The 19,532-nt window shown below is 44.5% G+C and overlaps 1 protein-coding gene across 2 annotated transcripts in view; it reads right to left on the bottom strand.

Moving 5' to 3' along the window:
* Positions 1 to 7,890: 7,890 nt before the first annotated feature.
* The window catches only part of stk17a (serine/threonine kinase 17a), a 24,713-nt gene continuing 13,071 nt past the window's right edge, over positions 7,891 to 19,532 (bottom strand). For both annotated transcript variants that reach the window (XM_031873692.1, XM_031873691.1), the window contains 5 exons: positions 12,219 to 12,366; positions 11,765 to 11,891; positions 11,622 to 11,670; positions 9,968 to 10,147; positions 7,891 to 9,067 (listed from right to left, as the gene is read on the bottom strand). In XM_031873692.1, the coding sequence (XP_031729552.1) occupies positions 8,707 to 9,067; positions 9,968 to 10,147; positions 11,622 to 11,670; positions 11,765 to 11,891; positions 12,219 to 12,366 (865 nt within the window). In that variant the 3' untranslated portion in view covers positions 7,891 to 8,706. The remainder of the gene's footprint in view (positions 9,068 to 9,967; positions 10,148 to 11,621; positions 11,671 to 11,764; positions 11,892 to 12,218; positions 12,367 to 19,532) is intronic.

A 19,532-nucleotide genomic window follows, 5' to 3' on the forward strand; every position in this document is an offset into this window, starting at 1 on the left:
TTTTTTTTGGATTTAATGTGATGGAATTACATAAAACAGTCAAAATTGTTGAAGTGAAATAAAAATAAAAAACTTTTTGAAAAAGCGTGCATTTGTATTTGTGCCCCTAAATAAGCTCTGGTGATCATTCGGGCCAACTACCATCAGAAGTCACATAATTAGTTAAATGAAGTCCACCTGTGTGCAATCTAAGTGTCACATGATCTAACGGAGGCCCAACCAAGCAGAGAATTATGGTACATGGACTGTACTTGCACCTTTTCTAGTCTTCCGACCACTCAGCGCTCTTTAACACTACATGTCGTCATTCACTCATTCATACACTGATGGAAGGGGCTACCATGCAAGGTGTCACCTGCCCATCAGGACTATCTAACATTCATACACCTCTGGAACAGCCTACAGGAGCAATGAAAACATCGGCATGGACTTGGTGAGCCGGGGATCGAACCATTGATCTTGTGATTAAAGGCCAATCGTCCAGCACATAGCAAAATAAGAAGAAAAGAGATAAAACATGCAGGGGACAGAGTCTCTGTAGATAGACACCAACACAATAGGACGTTGTTGCATATTACAGCTTTAAAGAAAAAAACTTCAATAAGAAAATACGTTTGGAGTTCACCAGGAGGAATGCGACTCCAAATGCGTTTTCTTATTTTTTTTTTATGCACACACACTTCCCTGACATTGCAGATGTGTGTTACTGTAAATTACATTAATGAATTATTATTGGCTTATGGTGTGCGGCGATGGCTTTTTTATGCCTGGCCACTCTGTGTGCAGCTCTCAGCCTGGAGACGGATCACAACTGACAGACCACACGCTGCAAAGCGACTGGAGCTCCCCGGGTATGTCAGCCCTCACCGGGTCACACAGCTAGCATGAGTGTGTTCTTTAATCAGCGCTATAGGTCAGAGGATACGCGTGAGAGCGTGTTGGATTGCTATCATGTGGATGTGTGTGACGATGTTCAGGAGGATGGGAGAGAAGTGTCCCCCTTCCTGTTGGAGGATGTGATGGATGACATTTAAATTAATTTAGCATGGTGCCATAAAGGCTAGTGGCAGATCATACACATTTCAATGTACCATGATTTATTTGTGTGTGTGTGAAGGGGGGAGGGGTGGTCTACTACACACATTTTCAAGAGTCACTGCTTCAGCTCCTTTCAGAGGAGCATGGTGTTTCTTCCTGCAATTTGGGGTTAAGTGTCTTGCTCAAGGACACATAAACATGGACTAGTGGAGCCGAGGATCGAACCGCTGGTTGAAGGACGACCCTGCTCTACCACTGAGCCACAGTCGCCCCTGTATGCAGAAATATTCAAATACATTTTCAGATCAGGCAAATACAACACATACGTATAACACAACACATTCTACTGCAGGCAGAAAACTGCATAGGGTTATCATAACGTGGGCATGTCTGAAAACGGGAGGCTTGTGGAACCCATCTTCAGGTGAGAGGTCAGGGGCCCCTGTGAATGGGGCTATTTCAGTTTTTCACTCGCATGAATATTTGGCGTTATTTAGCCCCCTTCCAACAAGCTAGCATTGTCATATATACATTGTCTTTATATTTTAGTTAGTTTACTGAGACAATTACTGAGACAAGGACTGAATGTCGGGTCGCTTGATGTATGTGTGTATGTGTGAGAGAGAGAGAGAGAATGAAGCTTTGAACTATTGAGTACAGCCCTAAGAGTAAACAAGAGAGAAGGAAAAAAGCAGTGACTCCTACATTTGAGCAGACATGACTTTCAAAAGTCCATTCCTCTCTTGTTTATATCCCATTAGTCCATAAGGATATATTCCATAAGGGTTCATCAGATCAAAATAATTGGAGTGTACTGTAAGTGTTGTGAGACAGACAAAGCAGCAAAAGCACGATACAAATCAACCAATAAATAAATAAAATAAAATACATAAATAAATAGATCAAAATAAAAGTGTCCCCACCTTTCTTTGCTTACTTTTCCCGTTCAGGATGCCACTAGGAGTGTTGTCTTGCTTAACGGTCTCGAATGAATGATGAATGTGTGATATGTTCTCTGATTTTATAAGTAATATTCATACTGGTTTGAATAATAAATTGAGAGTATTTCCATGTTTGCTGAGCATGAGTTTTGTGTGAAAGTAATCAAAGGTTTCTCTCATATATAGGGCGGGTAGGCCGGTCTGAGTTCAGATCTGAAATGATAAAATAAACGCACAACTTATTGACTCACACCCCTCTGGGCTTTGTTGTTACTATTATAAGTGGAGTGCTGCTTCAGAGGACGAGCGGTTTCAGTAACAGAGGACGGACACAAAACGGAGGACTTTCCTTTTCTTATTAATGCTTATTTTGTTCTGCACAACTATTGTGAAGTCCACACACATAAACTATAAAGGAACTAAACATTGATCGCTCTCCAGTAGGACAGAGACTTCAGCCACCAGCAGAGCTACGAGTGAGAACAGAAACTGAAACCGAGGGAACGAGTGAGAGACGTGTGTTGACCACATTTATGGACCCATAATCTAGTACACTTTTATGTGTAGAAAAACTATTCTCCTTTTTTGGGGGGGGAGCCCTGGAGCTCTCTCAAGGACCCCTGGTTGACAACCACAGCATCTTGTGTATGGTATTGCCAGGAATCAGACTAGTATCAATGATGCTAGGTGGTAGGCGAGGGGGCGGAGCATGATATGCTTTAATGTCAACAGTTCCCTTGCTGCTGTGTAACTAACCAGTAAACCTTCTGTCTCTGCTGATGGAGGAAACACAGCTTCCTGAAGCACTGAACCAATGAGAAGCGAGCTGAATGCTCGAAAGTGCCAGAGACAGAGAAATGGTGACCTCTGGTGGACAACCATTGCTGTTGCATTTGTATGGACTGTTAGGGCAAGGCCTCATGAAGGAGAGGTTCAGCAGCTTGTTTGGTAAAAGTTACATAACGAGGAGTATGTATGCATGTTCAGAATATACTGTCTTGGTTTGGCAGTTAGAGAGGGGGCATTGGGCTGCTTCCCCAGAACAAACAGCATTTCATTGTTAGCATGCTGAAGTTAGCATTTGGCTAGCTCAAAGCACCGCTGCATAAGGACTGTGTCACAGAGCCACTTGCCGGGCTGCAGACTCTTGTTCAAATGACCTCTTGTGGTCGTGTGAATAATATCTGCTGTCTGTACAGTAGCATGACGTAGCACAGCAAAAGCTCCTTGGGAGGAGGTAAGGGTGGATGCTTGAGTGTACAAAGTGTCTGACATTGGAGGCTGCAGTTTGTCTCAATGTCTCCTACTAACAGTCAACTCTGACCATGAAAGGACAAAAGACATACACTCCCATTATACCAAAAAGTGTCCTGTGTATCAAAGAAGTACATCTATTTTAAAGTGACTATATGTAGCAGTTCTCTTGGACCCAAGAGATGAATTGACTGTCCAACAAAATGTTTTTTCATATTTCTAACAAAATCAACAAATGGAAAAAATCTATAATCACGTTAAATCCTTCATAGAGGCTCTAAACCATATCAAACAGTCAGCAGAGTGTTTTTTGCACCGATGTATTATCTACAGAGCAATGTGTATTATTTAGGGAGCTGTATTAACAGAAATTGAATTTGATATTAATGTGTAAGAATCTGAGAGTATAATAAGAATAATAGATAACAAGAATGGTTTTGAATGAGCTGTTTATATCTATATACATAGCGGGTCCTCTTCATGGAGCCAGCATGTTTCTACAGGAGCCCAGAGCGGACAAACCAAACTGAACTGTGATCCCTCCACATGGCCTCTGATATGAGTGATGAACACTGCTGCCTCCATCTAGTGGTCCCTGGAGGTAATGTAGTGTGGAGGGTCTGGGTTCATTCCCTTCTGTGCGGGGTTTGTATGTTCTGCCCGTGTCAGCGTGGGTTTCCTCCGGCTTCCTTTGACCCTTTCACAGTGGAAGCTGTGAGCAGTTTAGATCTGGTGTTCACAGCCAGCTGAGGGAGGCCATGACACACAGCTGAAAACACTCCTTCTAATGCCAGGTGAGTGACATTTTGTATTTCATTTCTTGGTGAAGGTCCCTGCTCTCCGTGCTCTCCCTGCTCCCCCTGCATGGGTAACTGTTTGATTTGATGGATTATTTCTGTAGCTCACTTCATTAAAGCGGCTTTAAAACAAACCTGGAATTCAGTAGCAATCCATAACACAATTATATGCTTATTTTAATCTATACAAAACTTTAAATAAACTGTAAGAACTGTGCACTTACAATAATGACTCCTTAACTTCATTTGTTAAATGCAGCTATGCAATGATTGCTGGGTAATATGTTGATCATGTGACGAGACAATACGGTACTTTCTAAATACAACAGCTCATTGGACAGTTAAGTCCAACACAAATATCTAGAATACCTCTAGTGGCGTGTGTATGTGTGGTGTGTGTGTGTGTGTGTGGTGTGTGTGTGCTCTAGGTCCTGTTGTAACACTTACACTAACACTCGTCTCCTTTCTGTACTCTGATCCCGAATGATACCAAACTCTCTCAGCACACTTCTGAAATGTTTATTTACAGTACGGGACATTCGTGTACAAATCTGTTCCCATGGTGACGGAGCTTATTGTTTCATAAACATTCATTTACAGTACAGACCCTCTGCAGTCCACAGCGCTGCTCGTCTCCATGTACAGCTTCAGATGAGAGCTGAGCCATGGGAGGCTCACTCATGTGAAATGGCTCTTTAAACAGTACTGTTAAATAAAAATCATGTATACAGAATTATAAAACTCAGAGATTCTGTCTCAGCAATATCTGCAATATTACACAGAAACACCTGCAATTAAAAAAAAACTAAAATCATCAAATACTTTCTTCAAGCATGGAACCAAATACAGAATGAGAGGAGAAACAAACGGGCTGAATAAGAAGAGCAGCACAGACGGGAACAACAGACAGAAATCAACTAACATTTGGCTTCTGAAAAAGGAAGAACTGTGACTCCTTCGAGCTGTTTCTAACGGCGACAAACACACTGACTGCAAATCAACCCTCAGTCAGCAGTAATCACACACATGTACGAGGACTGGAACTGTATCTTAGAATCCCTGACTCAGCTGTTTCTACGTTAGTCAGTGACGTCTCTTTTCCCAGCATGCTTTTTGGCCCGTGATCACAACATGAGGGTTCAATGACGTCATAAAGAGCATTGAGGCCAGATGAAGTGCACTAGAACCAGAGCCTGACTGAGACCACGCCACTGAAGGCTTCTACACACCGGGACGTGACAATGAAGATGCTAAACGTTTGGTTGGGAATGTTTCGCATTAAAACTATTCATACAACAGCAAATGTGTGACAGCGGCAGCACTTTTTCAATAAAGGTTTGAATAGATTCGCCCAGGCAGAGACCGACTACCAGGATCCTTCTCACATTCTGTCTGAGGTCGTATCGTCTAAACTACGGTGTGCTATTCTTTTGAATTGACTTGTGCTCTGAGTGAACGAGAGTTCCCTCTGGTAAACAGTTACTCTACATGTCTAGGACTTTTATTGTGAAAGGTAAGAACACAAGGAGAGGATCTGGTCTGCCTTTGTCGAGGTGTAGGAGTGATAGTTTGCTGTGTTGGTTCAGACTACGGAGCCCCGTGTTGTTGTACAGTCTAGTATACGTTTCCAATATGCAACGTGATTGGTTGATGCTTTGATTTGCAAAAGCTCAGAAAAATCTATCTTTTTCTAAAAGCTTGCCGCCTAATATTCCTGTTCTGTCCTCATGTAGCATCAGTCAGGCTGAGATCAGGATATAAGTGCACACTGTACTCAGATATTTATAATAATAATAATAATAAATCAATTTTCTATAGCGCTTTTCTAGATACTCAAAGACGCTTTACAAGGCAGAGACAAACAGAACAAACAAACAAACAAAAAAAAAACAAAAAAAAAAACAATAACTAGAGAAGCTGTGCTGAATGGGTCATGTAGTGGAGGGTAGGGTGCCGGGGTTAGCAGGTGAAGGCGAGTTTGAAGAGGTGGGTTTTGAGGGCTTGTTTGAATGATGATAGGGAGGAAGCCTCACGGATGTGGATGGGGAGGGAGTTCCAGAGGGGAGGTGCAGCAGCTGAGAAGGCCCTGTCACCCCAGGTCCGGCGCTTGGTCCTGATGGTCTTCAGAGTGTTTGCACCGGCGGACCTGAGGCAACGGGTTGGGGCGTGGAGGGGGAGGAGGTCTGAAAGGTAGGGAGGGGCCAGGTTGTTTAGAGCTTTGTAGGTGGTGAGTAGTATTTTGAAGTCTATTCTGAATTTGACCGGGAGCCAGTGGAGGTTGCGAAGGACCGGGGTGATGTGTTCATAGCGGCGGGTGGAAGTGAGCAGTCGAGCGGCAGAGTTCTGAACATATTGTAGTTTGTTGATGATTTTGTTGGGAGAACCATAGAGGATGCTGTTGCAGTAGTCGAGTCTGGAGGTTATGAGGGCATGGATGAGAATTTAGGTGGTGGCAGAGGACAGGGAGGGTCGGAGACATGCAATGTTCCTGAGGTGAAAGAAGGCAGTTTTGGTGATGTGGTTGGCGTGGGGTAGAAAAGAGAGGGTGGGGTCGAGGATGATACCGAGGTTGTGGACCTGGGTGGAGGGGGTGACGATGGAGCCATCAATGTTGAGAGAGAAGGGCTGGGCTGAACGGGTGAGGGAGTTAGGGCCGATGATGAGTATTTCAGATTTGTTGCAGTTGAGTTTGAGAAAGTTCTGTTGCATCCATGATTTATATCAGTGAGACAGGTGGTGAGAGCGGAGTGGGTGACGGAGGTGATGGTCTTGGTGGAGAAGTAGAGTTGGGTATCGTCAGCATAGCAGTGGAAGTTGAGACCATGACGACGGATGATTTGTCCAAGGGGAAGGATGTAAATGATGAAGAGGAGGGGACCAAGCACGGAACCTTGGGGGATACCGTGGGTGACTGGGGAGGTGGAGGATTGACAGTTGTTTATTGCAATGAATTGATGTCGGTCAGAGAGGTATGAGGTGAACCAGGAGAGGGCAGTGCCAGTTATGCCAAGGGAGTACTGGAGACGTGAGAGGAGGATGGAGTGGTTGATAGTGTCGAAGGCGGCGCTGAGGTCAAGGAGGATGAGGATGGTGAGAAATCCAGAGTCAGCAGAGAGAAGTATGTCATCTGTGATTTTCAGTAGGGCGGTTTCTGTGCTATGTTTTGAACGGAAGCCGGATTGGAAGGGTTCGTAGAGATTATGGAGATTGAGGTGGGACTTGAGTTGTGATGCAACAGCTCTCTCGAGGACTTTGGACAGGTAGGGGAGGTTGGAGATGGGCCGGTAGTTGTTGGGGATGTCTGGGTCAAGTTCAGGCAGTTCAGTCAGCTGCCAACGTTAACTACACGCTGACTGGAGGGCGGCTAGCTAACAGCTAGCTGAAGAAGCAGCAGTCAGACTGACCGCACCAGGACAGTTGAGAGGCTATCCAGGCAACCCGCCTGGGTTGCCTAACTCAGGGCAGTAGCAAGGAGCGTGGACAAGGGTATCCAGCAGGGAGCCGGCTGGTTCGTCGGTAGCCGCCAGCTAGCGAGAGACCACCAGCTAGCCAGCTAGTTGTCCAGGGAGTAGACGGTAGCAGTGGAGAGCAGGTGCAACAGGTAAGCAAACAAATCCAAATCCAAACAAATCCAAGACGAAGCGTTGCAGTAGAGTTGAAAACAGAGGATAATGGCTATTTACAATGATTAAACTTAACGACTCTGTTAAATAAAACCAAAATGTAGGTTAAATTGTGATTACGGTAGGAAAATCAAACAAAACAAAAACTGCCAGACGGAGCGGCGTTAGACTCGCCAGCATCCCCCGTCAGTCAACACACCTGTGTTTACCCTCCAGCACTAGCTGTCTGTGAGTGTCTGAGGAAGAACATGTGGACCCTCTATGTCCTGCCCCTCTGGGTTTGTGTCTTGTTCATTCCAGATGTCCTTACTGTTCTGCATGTGCACACTGAGACGCTCACTGGACACTTGCCAGAAACTTGTAGTTCAAACTTTTAAAGTCCTTTTTCTCTCACGCTGCTCGTTCTTTTTATGAGAACTGGTCAAACTGAGGAAGCTCCAGTGATATGATCGAAAGCTCAGGAAGAAGTACCAAATGGACCTTGTAGTAAGATTGTTTTGTCATCAAGGTTAAAAAAGAACGATCAGTGTTCACGTTTGTTATGTCTATTGGTGCTTTACATAGCACAACATGTGAGACTTGTGTTCATAGAGATACTTTGAGAGGTCACATCCATGGGCTCTGCTGGGACCTGAAGTCCTGCACCCTGACACATGTAAAGACCTGGTCCACAAGGTGCAGATTTAGATTCAGCCTCCGTCCCCATTTGATTGTTGAAAGTTGGACTTACAAACATATCTTATTGTCACCCTGTTTACATTTGGCCAGTTGTTGAGAGAGAAAAGAAAAACACAAGAGACAAACATCTACTGCAGCTGTTTCACAAGGTGGAGTGGGAGGCTGTCAAGCAAAGTGATGCATTATGGGAGAAACTTTTGAGTAGGTCGGTATTAAAAAAAGCACTTAAAATCCAACCGCTTAAATAAGGATCTTAGTATACACATACAGTATGTATATATATATATATATATATATATATGGAGGGGAACTTGTATAACCAGAGGGTTTCTTTTTGTTACCATGACAGCACTAACGTTTAATCGGAGGGCGGGGTCAGTAGATGAACTCTCCAAGGACCTCCTGCAGCGAACTGAAAGGCTCCTCGAACTTGAAGCGTTTGGAGATGGCCTTCTGCTCGGCAACCAGCGCCTCCTTCTCTGAGGAGGAGGACTGGCGGCACTGACCCAGCGTGTAGGCGGCCACCACTATCAGCTCCTCAGCCACCGGAACCCTCCCCCCATCCTCATCCTCATCCTCAGCCGTGGTGGTGCCGCTGGGAGGTTCAGGGCTACTGGTGGAGCTGGATGCCTCCTTTTCCTCCACTGGGAGGGCCTCCTCCTCCGTCTGGGGTTCCTGAAGCTCTGACATCTGAAGCCAGGGGTGTTTGAGACACTGCTCGGCTGTGGCCCGCTCCCTGCACACACACACACACACACACACACACACACACACACACACACAGATGAATACAGCTGGATATGGTACATTCTGCTGCTTTATGTTCTGCATTGAATACGTGGTTTTATAACTTTAACGGGACATTTAGCGGTCCAGCTGTGAGGACAGTAATGCTGCGGTCACACAACCAGCGACACAACAGCACAGCAGGCTACGAGTCATGTTCAATGGAAGCCGGTGACATGAAGCAAACTGACCACATAAATCAAATAGTCGTATGTTTTGAGTTTCCTGTTCTGTTTCACCTTTCCAGTGCTACGTCATTGGTAGGTATGCCCCTCCCCCGAAACCCAGTTCTAAGCTAAAGTATTGATGCGGTCCTGAGTTAACGGTTCTGTTATATCGGTTCTTTCTTAGTTGTGGACTGAGACGTCCTCTCTCTGTCTCTCTGTCTCTCTCAGTACAGCGTGAGACTCACAGGATCAGAGAGAAGTCGTCTCAAACACAATAAAACCCTCACAAGTAGGTTTCATCACAACATGTGACCAACAAGCAGAACAGAACATCTGTTTGTGGAGCAGCCGTCAGGTAACGGTAGTGATGTCATACGTTAGTGATGTCATACATTAGTGATGTCATACAGAGTTTGATCACAAGAACAGGATCATCAATGAAATAATAACTGAGATCATTGTTTAGCTGCAACAATATTTGAAAGATTTTGGAACTTCCTGAATTGCTGCTGAAGAAAGACTATTTGTTTACATACAAGAATAATAAAGCAAGCTTAATTCATTTTTCCCCACAATTAAATCAGAAAGAACGATAAGAGCACTAGAATCCTCAGGATACCCGTCCCCCCCACCCCTCTCCCATGACCAGCCCCGGGGTGGAGTGAAGTGAGGAGTGGACTGACTGTGGCTGCTTGCGGAGCAGCGTCTGGATGAAGGACAGGGCGCTGCGGTCCAGCTGCTGCAGCTCCTCCTCGCTGTAGCTCACGTTGAGCTGGGAGATGTTGAGAAAGGTCTCCTGCTTGTTCTCGCCCAGGAACGGAGAGATTCCCGTCAGCATCACGTAGGCCAGAACACCAGCACTCCTAAACACAAGATACGTACTGCATGAATGAGACCAGATACACTGAAAGATGCACCCTTCACCCATTAGCAGCTACACATTCATAGGAAAAAATAAACAAAGTAATATATAATTAAACATGTAAAATCTGTATTTCATACTTTGTTGAGTTACATTTCCCGGCTATTTCTTTCACAATATTTGAGGTGATCCTGTGCCTTCATGGGTCATTGTGCTTACTGCGATGTCATTTATTAGTGTCACTTGAAACAGTAGAACCTAAGCTACATGGCGATACAAGTCATGAATATAAAAGTGGTTTCATCAAATTTGAAGAAATAAACACACAAACATATATTTCCTGAACAATGCTAAATGTAGATAAATTGACAAAACATGTCCCTAAACATGTCACCTAATGTGTCACAATAAGTCATGTGTAGTTCAGTAAGTACAATCATTTCTTGGGTGTAATGTAAGTTAAGAGAGTTTATTATGCTTCCTATGTGTTTGAGGAGGAAGTGTTCATTGTAGTTAAAATGTGAGGTACAGCGTTATTAATCACTACATTTGTAGGCAGTAGATCCAGTGGATCGCCAGTAGGTGTCAGTGTTGCGACATGAGCTGTGGAGCGACTGTAGACCTAAACGCATACTTTTGTATTTTGCACCAGATTGAGCCTGTGTGACATCATTCTGTGCAGCGCTACACAAACATTGTTTGAACTATATACATGTTTTTTGGTGTTAATGAGCAGAGTGCAAACGTGTCCATAGTCTTGTTCTAGTACATTCTGATGTTTGGTAATGACGTCGTCACGAGCGTACATCGTGATGACGGGAAAGACAGAAGCTTCAGCTTTCACAGCAAAAGAATGAATGTTCTAGTTATGATGGTTTTATTACTTCAAATGACTTGAAAGTATCAATACAATGTGGAAGCTACATTACATTAACAGACATGGTGTGTTCTCCCCACCCCCTCTCCCTCTTGTCTCTGGTGTTTATGTAGAGGTTTCCTTTTTCCTTTTGTTCTTGTAACTTTTAAAAGAAGATTTATTGACAGAGTGAATCAAAAAAATGTAGTAACTAGAGAAAAAAACTCCTCGTATCATATGAGTTGTGTTGTTCACAATAAAGTAGATTTATATTCCCAACTGGACCTGAAGGCAGCAGATGAAACACATCTTCATACAATGACATGACAGTCTGTTGGTTGGTCTGTAAATCTTCAATGGATTGTAATGGAGTGACATGCATGGTCCCCAGAGGACAAACCCTGCTGTCTTCAGTGATCCTCAGACTTCATGCCTAGTGCCAGCAGGACGTACCAATCATTGGATATATATGTTTCAGACTCCTTCTGGTGATTTATTATGTCATTATTAAGTTCCCATCCCACTGGCTGCAGACTCTTGGTATCAGTAAACAGGACACAGTGTGTTTTTATACCACCACTGGGCAGACATTTTCATACCGCTTATGACCTTCTCTTACCACATATCTGTTGCTGTGCTTATGGGCTCATAATTTAGAATCTCAGGAGCTGGAAACAAGAACACAAACACACCCGTAAATCATTCTGAAGGAAACCTGTGCAGAAATGAGTGCAGTGTGGTGGTAGAAGTGATGCAACTCACCGACGTACTCCGGAGTCCCCATGATCTCCCTGAGCTCCTGGTGGCTGCTGACCATCCTGGACAGACCAAAGTCCACGATCTTGATGTCCCCCAGAGGAGAGCTGCTGGTCAGCAGGACGTTCTGAGGCTGAGGCACAGCACACACACACACATCTGTCTCATTGTGTCCTCATACACTCTCTCCTTCATGGAGGTGAGTGTCTTCTTTGTTTCACCAATGATACATAACAATCAATATAGCCCGGTCATTTACCTATTATGACATCATGTTAGATAATAACTTGAAATCCTCTTACAGCTGATTCCAGTGTACACACTACCGGATTATTTCACTGTTCTAATGTGAATGAATGCGGTTTCATCTCAACTCACTCCTTTTAGACATCATGGAGAGATGAGAGTAGGAATGAAATACAAGAAATGCAAAAACTCAGGTGCTTCGTGTTCCACTGACCTTCAGGTCCAGGTGGACTACGTTGTTCTGGTGGAGGAAGGACACGCCCTCCAGGATCTGCCTCATGAGCCTCTTCACGTCCTCCTCGCTGAAGGCCTCGTCTTCCTCATCTGACACGCACTGGTTGAAGATCTCACCTCCAGCAGCACTGCACATGAACACACACACAAACACACAAACACACAGACACACACACACACACACGGACAGGACAGTACATCAGATCAGGAATGTTCACTCTCCACCTTGAAATGATTCAGTATAAAAGCACTGTAGATCATCAGGGTTTGCTAGAGTCTATGCATTCCCTCTGCTTAACCTCAGCAGGTTCAGGGTGACTGCAGCATATCCCAGCATGCACCAGGCAAGAGGCAAACATGTTGGTCAGTGATTGTAGAGTTTGTGACTGTGGGAGGAAACCCAAACTACAGTCTGTGTTCCTTGTCCACAACCTCACCAGATCCATTATGGACCGTTTGACACGCCAGGCTCTGTATGGTGGATCCCACAAGACACTGATCTGTGTGTGAATGTGTGCGTGATGACATGCTGGAGGCGGCGGCAGGAATAGCAGAGCAAACGAATTATGGTGAGCTTCACTTGAACAGGGCCGGTAGTGTTGACTGAGGAAACAGGGCTGTGGCTGTAACGTCTCCGCCCGCTGCCTCCGTAAAGTAACGATAATGTCCTCCGACCTGAGATAAACTCGGGCGGATAAACTCAATTAGACTGGGCGCATGACGGAACAGAAAAAGACAGGAGGGCAGTCAGGAATAGATGAGGCGTACCCTCGGGGGGCGATGCTGAATTAGGCTTTATCTCAGAGGAGCCTGGGGGGGGCGTGTTTTAGGTTTTTCAAGGTGAGAAGAAAAGGTCTTCAACCCAGCTAGAGAGAATGAAAACACTAGACCTGATGCATGGTACCTACAAACAGTCTCGTCAAACTTTTGAACATAATTCTGGTTTATTAACTCCGCCTAGCAGCTGGAGGTTGTGTCTCTGGTTTGGTTTGTCAGCAGGATTAAAGAATGTGTACTATGGAACTAGGTAGAAGGGTGTAGCATGGACTAAGGAAGAGCCCATTCCATTTTGGTGGTCAAAGATGTTGCCGTATTGGTGCAGTTTTGTGAGACCAACTCTGCCATGTCTTGTCTAGTCGCCCCAAGAAACACGTTAACTTTCTAGTAAACAAACACATGTGAGACGACGAATGGTGAGCGGTTCTTGCAGAGCAATCGACCCGCTTAGAATAGGCAAAAAGCGGCTACGTGTCTTCACCTGGAGATAGTGGTGCAATGGATCATTTCTCACCAACACTACTTTTTACAAGATCACATGTAAACACATCCTAACATTATAAATTCACCTCAATACTCAATACTCATCTTCACTGAACAGAGCCTGAACGCATCATAATGTAACTGAAGGTAACCTTCCTCCGTTAGCCATGCTGCTAACGTTACTAGCGCTCCTCCTGTAAGTTTAAACACGGATTGGTTGTTTACAACCGTTTCCATATTTGACTGAATATTGGTGGATAACGATGTCAGTAAAACTGTATCTCACACTGTGATGGTAAACGTTAAACTGTGTGATTAATCTGCGGTCCACACGCGCGCTGAACCGTGAAGGGGATCCGTACGGGGTAAACAGATCCAACTGTGGTCCGTTACACCACCAGTAGTATAAATATCTCTAATGTTGGCATTGTATTTAAACTGTCCTCTCTTGAAGTCAATGGGAGTTGAGAAGGCTAAATACTGACCTCATTCTCTCTTAAACACTGTGTTCAGACACCTTGCCCTCTCCCACTGCAGTGTGCTGGCTTTGTGAGAACAAACACCAGAGATTTCAAAAGGGAATCAAGGAAGTTCATATTAAGTGGTGGCGGCAACATCTGCACATTGCTGAAGCTGGAACCTGCCAGCATTTGGCATGTTTGCTTTAGAAGTGACAAAGAATCTTTGTGTACCTTTTTTAACATCTCCATGAAGGGCTCAAAATGTCTGCGAGAGAGACTCAAACACAGTGGGACAGAACTAAACCCTCACAGACTTAAGGGAGCGCACCTCAAAGTCTGTGAGTGTGGAGGTTGGGATTGGGCCCAATTAACTAATTTACTAATGCCCACTAGCAGCTAGGCTAATTCATGCAGTGTAAAATGTCAAAGGCATTCAGGAGCCGCTCTGTGAAAATCCTAATATTGTAGATTAAAAAAGGCTTTTCTTTATTTTGAAATGTTGTTGAGAAGTGATCTAGAAGATGTTGATAATTCTTCTAAAGCCTCTTGTGATTTCCAGAAGTAGTTTCTGTAAGAAGCTCATTTCTCTGAGGCCGGGTGGTTTTAAGGGAAGACAGTTTTTAGAAAAGAATACAATTTTAAATAAAGACCGCAGTGACCAATGGGTCATCCACAGTACAACAAACACCCTAAAAAACCTCCATTGATACCATCTCAAACAGAAGCAGCTGGGCCTGCTGTCTGTGAGCCCAGTGATTGGCCAGTTGCTAATGCAATGAATGAAATCAGTGTTGTGGGAAAAAGATTGATTCAGTTCGGGAAAAAATATAGAAATCATCAGCTGACCTAAATACTAATAATGCTTCATATCTGACCTGCTTCAGTCATACCAAACAATGGGGGGGGGGGGGGGGCTTTATTATCTGAGGGGAGCCTCTAACTGAAGGACGAGGCAGATAGTAGCCGTACGGAGATGCCACAGAGATGGGACTCAGTTAAAGTCTTGTAACAGGACGGTACGGAGGCCACAGGAAGTAGTGGCAGCACAGCAACCAGAGGCAGCTATGCAGGTTATTTAATTAAACAAACCAAGTAACACAAAACAACAGAAAACCTCGCTCAGTCCAGAGCTCTGTCACAACGCTAGAAAATATAAACCATTCCAGCCGGGCCGCTAGCCGACTTACTGGTCTCAACTTTCTCAAACCTGGAGATCTTAGGGAGCCGCCTCTCCTCCTCTAGCAGCATGTTCTCTCTGATCAGCTTCCTGCTTCACCTTTATTTATCTCCCTGATGAGGAGATCAGCTCCAGGTGTGTCTCTTCCCACACCTGATCCCAATGCTCTCCTGAGGGAGTGGGTGGAGCACTCTGGCTGGAATGTAGGTTCCTCTAACTACCCTGGACCTCAGCCCCTTACACTCTACTGGTTCTAGCACAAATAATGGAGGCACCGACAGAAGTGGATGGGTGGAGGAGAGGACTCCATCTCCACAGAGGAGAGGAGAGACAGACAACATGTGTGTGACAGAGAGAGAAGGGGGGACGGTTCAGTCAGAGCGAGGTCAAGTGAACGCCTCACAGCGGCCCTTCATCCTCAAAATGAAACTATAAATGTGTGACCCATTCTTAAGGATATCCTCAGTTCTCTACAACTCTGATCCTTTATGTACGTCCACAGAAAAGTTCAATAATACAATCTATACAGGAACCACATCAACGAGTCTCTCTCTCTGGGCGAGCAGCCTTGCTTTGACTGGTCACGTGCGCTCGTGCCGCTCAACTAAACTCAATACTGACCTCCCAGCTGGAGCTCAAGCAGCAACGAGGCCATGGAGCTCTCATTTGAACTGTTCTCCCCATCTCCCTTCTAGTTCTAGCACATCCCTTTCTCATCTCTCTCTCTTTCTCTTTCTGCTTTCCAGCCTCTGGCCCCTTTTCCTGTTTTCCTCGCCAGTCGTTCCCCTCCCCCTCTCCCTCCCATCGTGGCATGAATAGTTTTCTATGTCAAGTTGAGCCTTATTCATAGAATATCTGAACCCTCTCGCCATCTACTCCTCCATCAGTCCTCTATCATCACCGTTTGCCACATTGCCCGAAATATCCGTCAGCCGTCGGCTAGATAAAAGATGGGCGATGTTGTCAACATGCCTCTAAAGAAAAAATGAAAGTATTCTGCTCCATTTCCCCTCTGATATATAGAAAATAAATTGTGTGTTCAGATGGACTGAATGGTGCAGCCACACAGGATCTCATCCCTCCATTCTTATCATTCATATCTTCAGATCATATTTTCCTTCCTTGCGATGTTTATAAAGGTGTATTAGTCTGATCAATATAACAATAAATTGAGTGTATTGAGCTCCTACTGAGCTACTTTTGTATTTCATTTGCTACAGAGGTTCAACATTTTGTAGCACGAGTCAAAAAGTATTCTAGAAATCCACTGTAGTTCAAGACTATGAGGAGCATTTGAAAATACAGTTTCAAAAGTAATTGTTCATGAACTGCCAAAGGACTATAGTGCTGAAAAATTGCAGACATTGTTTTGATATATAGTATGTATTTATTTAATATTATTCATGCACAGTCATGTGACTTGTTTAGTCCCTGGCTGGACACGTGACCACATGTGTGTGTGACTTGCTAGTCACATGAGTCAATTAAGTTAACGTTAACCAAGCACGTCTAAACCTAACAAAGTGGTTTTATTGCTTCAACCTAATTTCCTGTGAAGAGGGAAGTTTATTTTGTAAATACACTCTACGTGTAATGAGGCTAGATTGACCTGACCTGACAGTAGAGGGGAACCTAGAGTGTCTTGGGGGCCACTGAGTCAGAGCCAGTGTTTGGAGCATTTATCTGCTCTATCTCAAAGGACAACATTGAGGTAATTGAGAGGACGTTTTTCAAGTGTCCCACTGACCAGAGACAGACTGTATGTAAGAAGTGGAGGTAGTTATCGTGATGTCACCCATTGGTGTGTGGACCGATGTTATGAAGCCTTGAGTCCGTGGCCATGTTATTTTTTTTTGCAACCAATGAATGAAAGTTACCATGTTTGGAATGTGGAGGATTGACGTAGAGACGCCGTATACGGCTCTGGTAGCAATAGCGACCTGTCTATTTGACTCTAAATGGACCATCATGTACTAAATGAACATCATGCTGTATTGAAGAAGACTTGAAACTAGAGATTGAGACCATAAACTCATGTTTACAATGTTTACTGAGGTAATAAATCAAGAGAGAAGTAGAGTCATTTTCTCATAGACTTCTATACAACCAGAGGAGTCGCCCCCTGGTGGACACTAGAGAGAATGCAGCTTTAAGACTCTTCAGCATTGGCTTCACTCGGCAGAACCGGAGGTTGCCGCTTTGTCAGACAGACAGACAGAGAAGAGAACAGCATGTTGAGTTTCATGAGGCTGGAGGATGCTGTGTGTTTACTCTTGAAGTTAAAGGAGTTACTGGACATCTTGTTGAGTGCTTGCTGTTCTGGTTAATGGAAGACTTCCAGTCATTCAGAAAAAAAAGCCCAAATATTGGATAATCCTCCATGTTTTTAAGGAATCCAAGGATTAAGGAAGGGTCGGTCACACACACTATGTTAAAATATGCAGTGCTGAGTCACATGCACAGTAAATATACTGTGCATGTGGTGCATGTACTGTGCATACTGTGCATGTTTATTAGTGAGTGAGCAATGTGGCAATTAACATTCATACAGTACAAACACATTTCCTTTACAACACACAAACAAACTGAGGTGTATTTCTGTGTTAGTGTAGCTTGATCTGTGTGTGTGTGTGTGCGTGTGTGTGTGTGTGTGTGTGTGTCCGTGACAGCACTATCCTCATTCAGGGGAAGAGTTAATTCTGGGATTATCCTTTTTACGAACAATGGCTGGGATTGGGATTATGGGCCGAGGCGGGGGAGGATCGGGCCGACTGGAGCATTTAAAGGGGAATTTATGGGATCTCCTTAACAGGACAGATTGCATTGTGTGTCATGTGCTGCTGACAGCACCTAATCCTGTAGAACACTAGGATCCTGTAGAACACTAGGATCCTGTAGAACACAAACTGCGATCCTGTAGAACACAAACTACGATCCTGTAGAACACAAACTATGATCCTGTAGAACACAAACTACGATCCTGTAGAACACAAACTACGATCCTATAGAACACAAGGATCCTGTAGAACACAAACTACGATCCTGTAGAACACTAGGATCCTGTAGAACACAAACTACGATCCTGTAGAACACTAGGATCCTGTAGAATACAAACTACGATCCTGTAGAACACTAGGATCCTGTAGAACACAAACTACGATCCTGTAGAACACTACGATCCTGTAGAACACAAATGACCAACCCAACCTTTAAGTGTATGCTATATCGTCACCGCTGAAGCTGTTATATCTCTCCAAAGCCACCAGACTCCTCTGACTAAAACCATCCATCGGTTAGTTTGTTTGTTATGGTGTGACTTTTGGATTGGAACTAACATGGCGTCCTCAGCAGTAAATCAGCTCGTCTGCTCCTCCAAACTGTGAGTTACTGTAGGCCACACACTGACTAAGGGAAAAGCATTTTTGATGCTAAAACATACGCACTTCAACCAAAATTGTAATGTTTGGATTTGAATACATGAGGAACATTCCTGAAGCTATAGGATGATAAAATCCTTTCTTTAAAACATGGAGAAAAGCATTCAAAGAAAACATCGAATGGGAATTTGCAGCGTACATCCAGAAGCAGCAGCTGTCTGTGACAACAGCTGTAGAATGTCCAACATGTCGCTCTGGAGAAGCTGTGTCTGAGAAGCTGTGGGCTCGGTGCGACTACCTGGCATAAGAAAGTGTCTCAGTCAAAACACTGGTGGATCATCAGCTGCCTGTGTGTGCAGAGGTCATGAAGGATAGATGACCGCTGATCCACATTGTGTCAATACCCTCTAATCTAGCAGATGCCCTCAACACAGACTCTCATCCGCCTATCTGTGTGTGTGTGTGTGTGTGTGTGTGTGGGGGGGGGGGTTCTGGGAGTCACTATGGTGAGGGACGCAGGCAAAATACAATATGGCATGTGGAGGGAGGGACAGGGCAGAAAGAGACAGAGAGAAGGAAAGTGAGAGAGACCTTCTTCATCAGACTGGCATGCCATGAACCGACGCACACACGCACGCACGCACGCACACACACACACACACACACACACACACACACACACACACACACACTGTGGGAACCAGGTCAAGCATGGCCCAGGCATTGAGACCAGAGGGATGAGATCAACATCTACTGGTCCGGCTACTGTAGTCAATACCATGTAGTATCACACGTGTGTGTGTGTGTGTGAATCCCACATACTGGGTCAAACTAAGCTGTGCCCCAGTTGTGCATTATTCAGTACTTCTGACGGGTGGGTTTGTCCCCTTCACCTCTCAGCCATAAGCCTGGGACACAGGAAACCCAATCCACCCCTGTCCTACAGCACAATCTGTGTGTGTGGCTGTATGTATATATATATATATATATATATATATATATATATATATATATATATA

This window comes from Anarrhichthys ocellatus, unplaced genomic scaffold (assembly GCF_004355925.1).
Source record: "Anarrhichthys ocellatus isolate YVR2014 unplaced genomic scaffold, GSC_Weel_1.0 scaffold73, whole genome shotgun sequence".
In the NCBI taxonomy this organism is placed as follows: Eukaryota; Metazoa; Chordata; class Actinopteri; order Perciformes; family Anarhichadidae; genus Anarrhichthys; species Anarrhichthys ocellatus.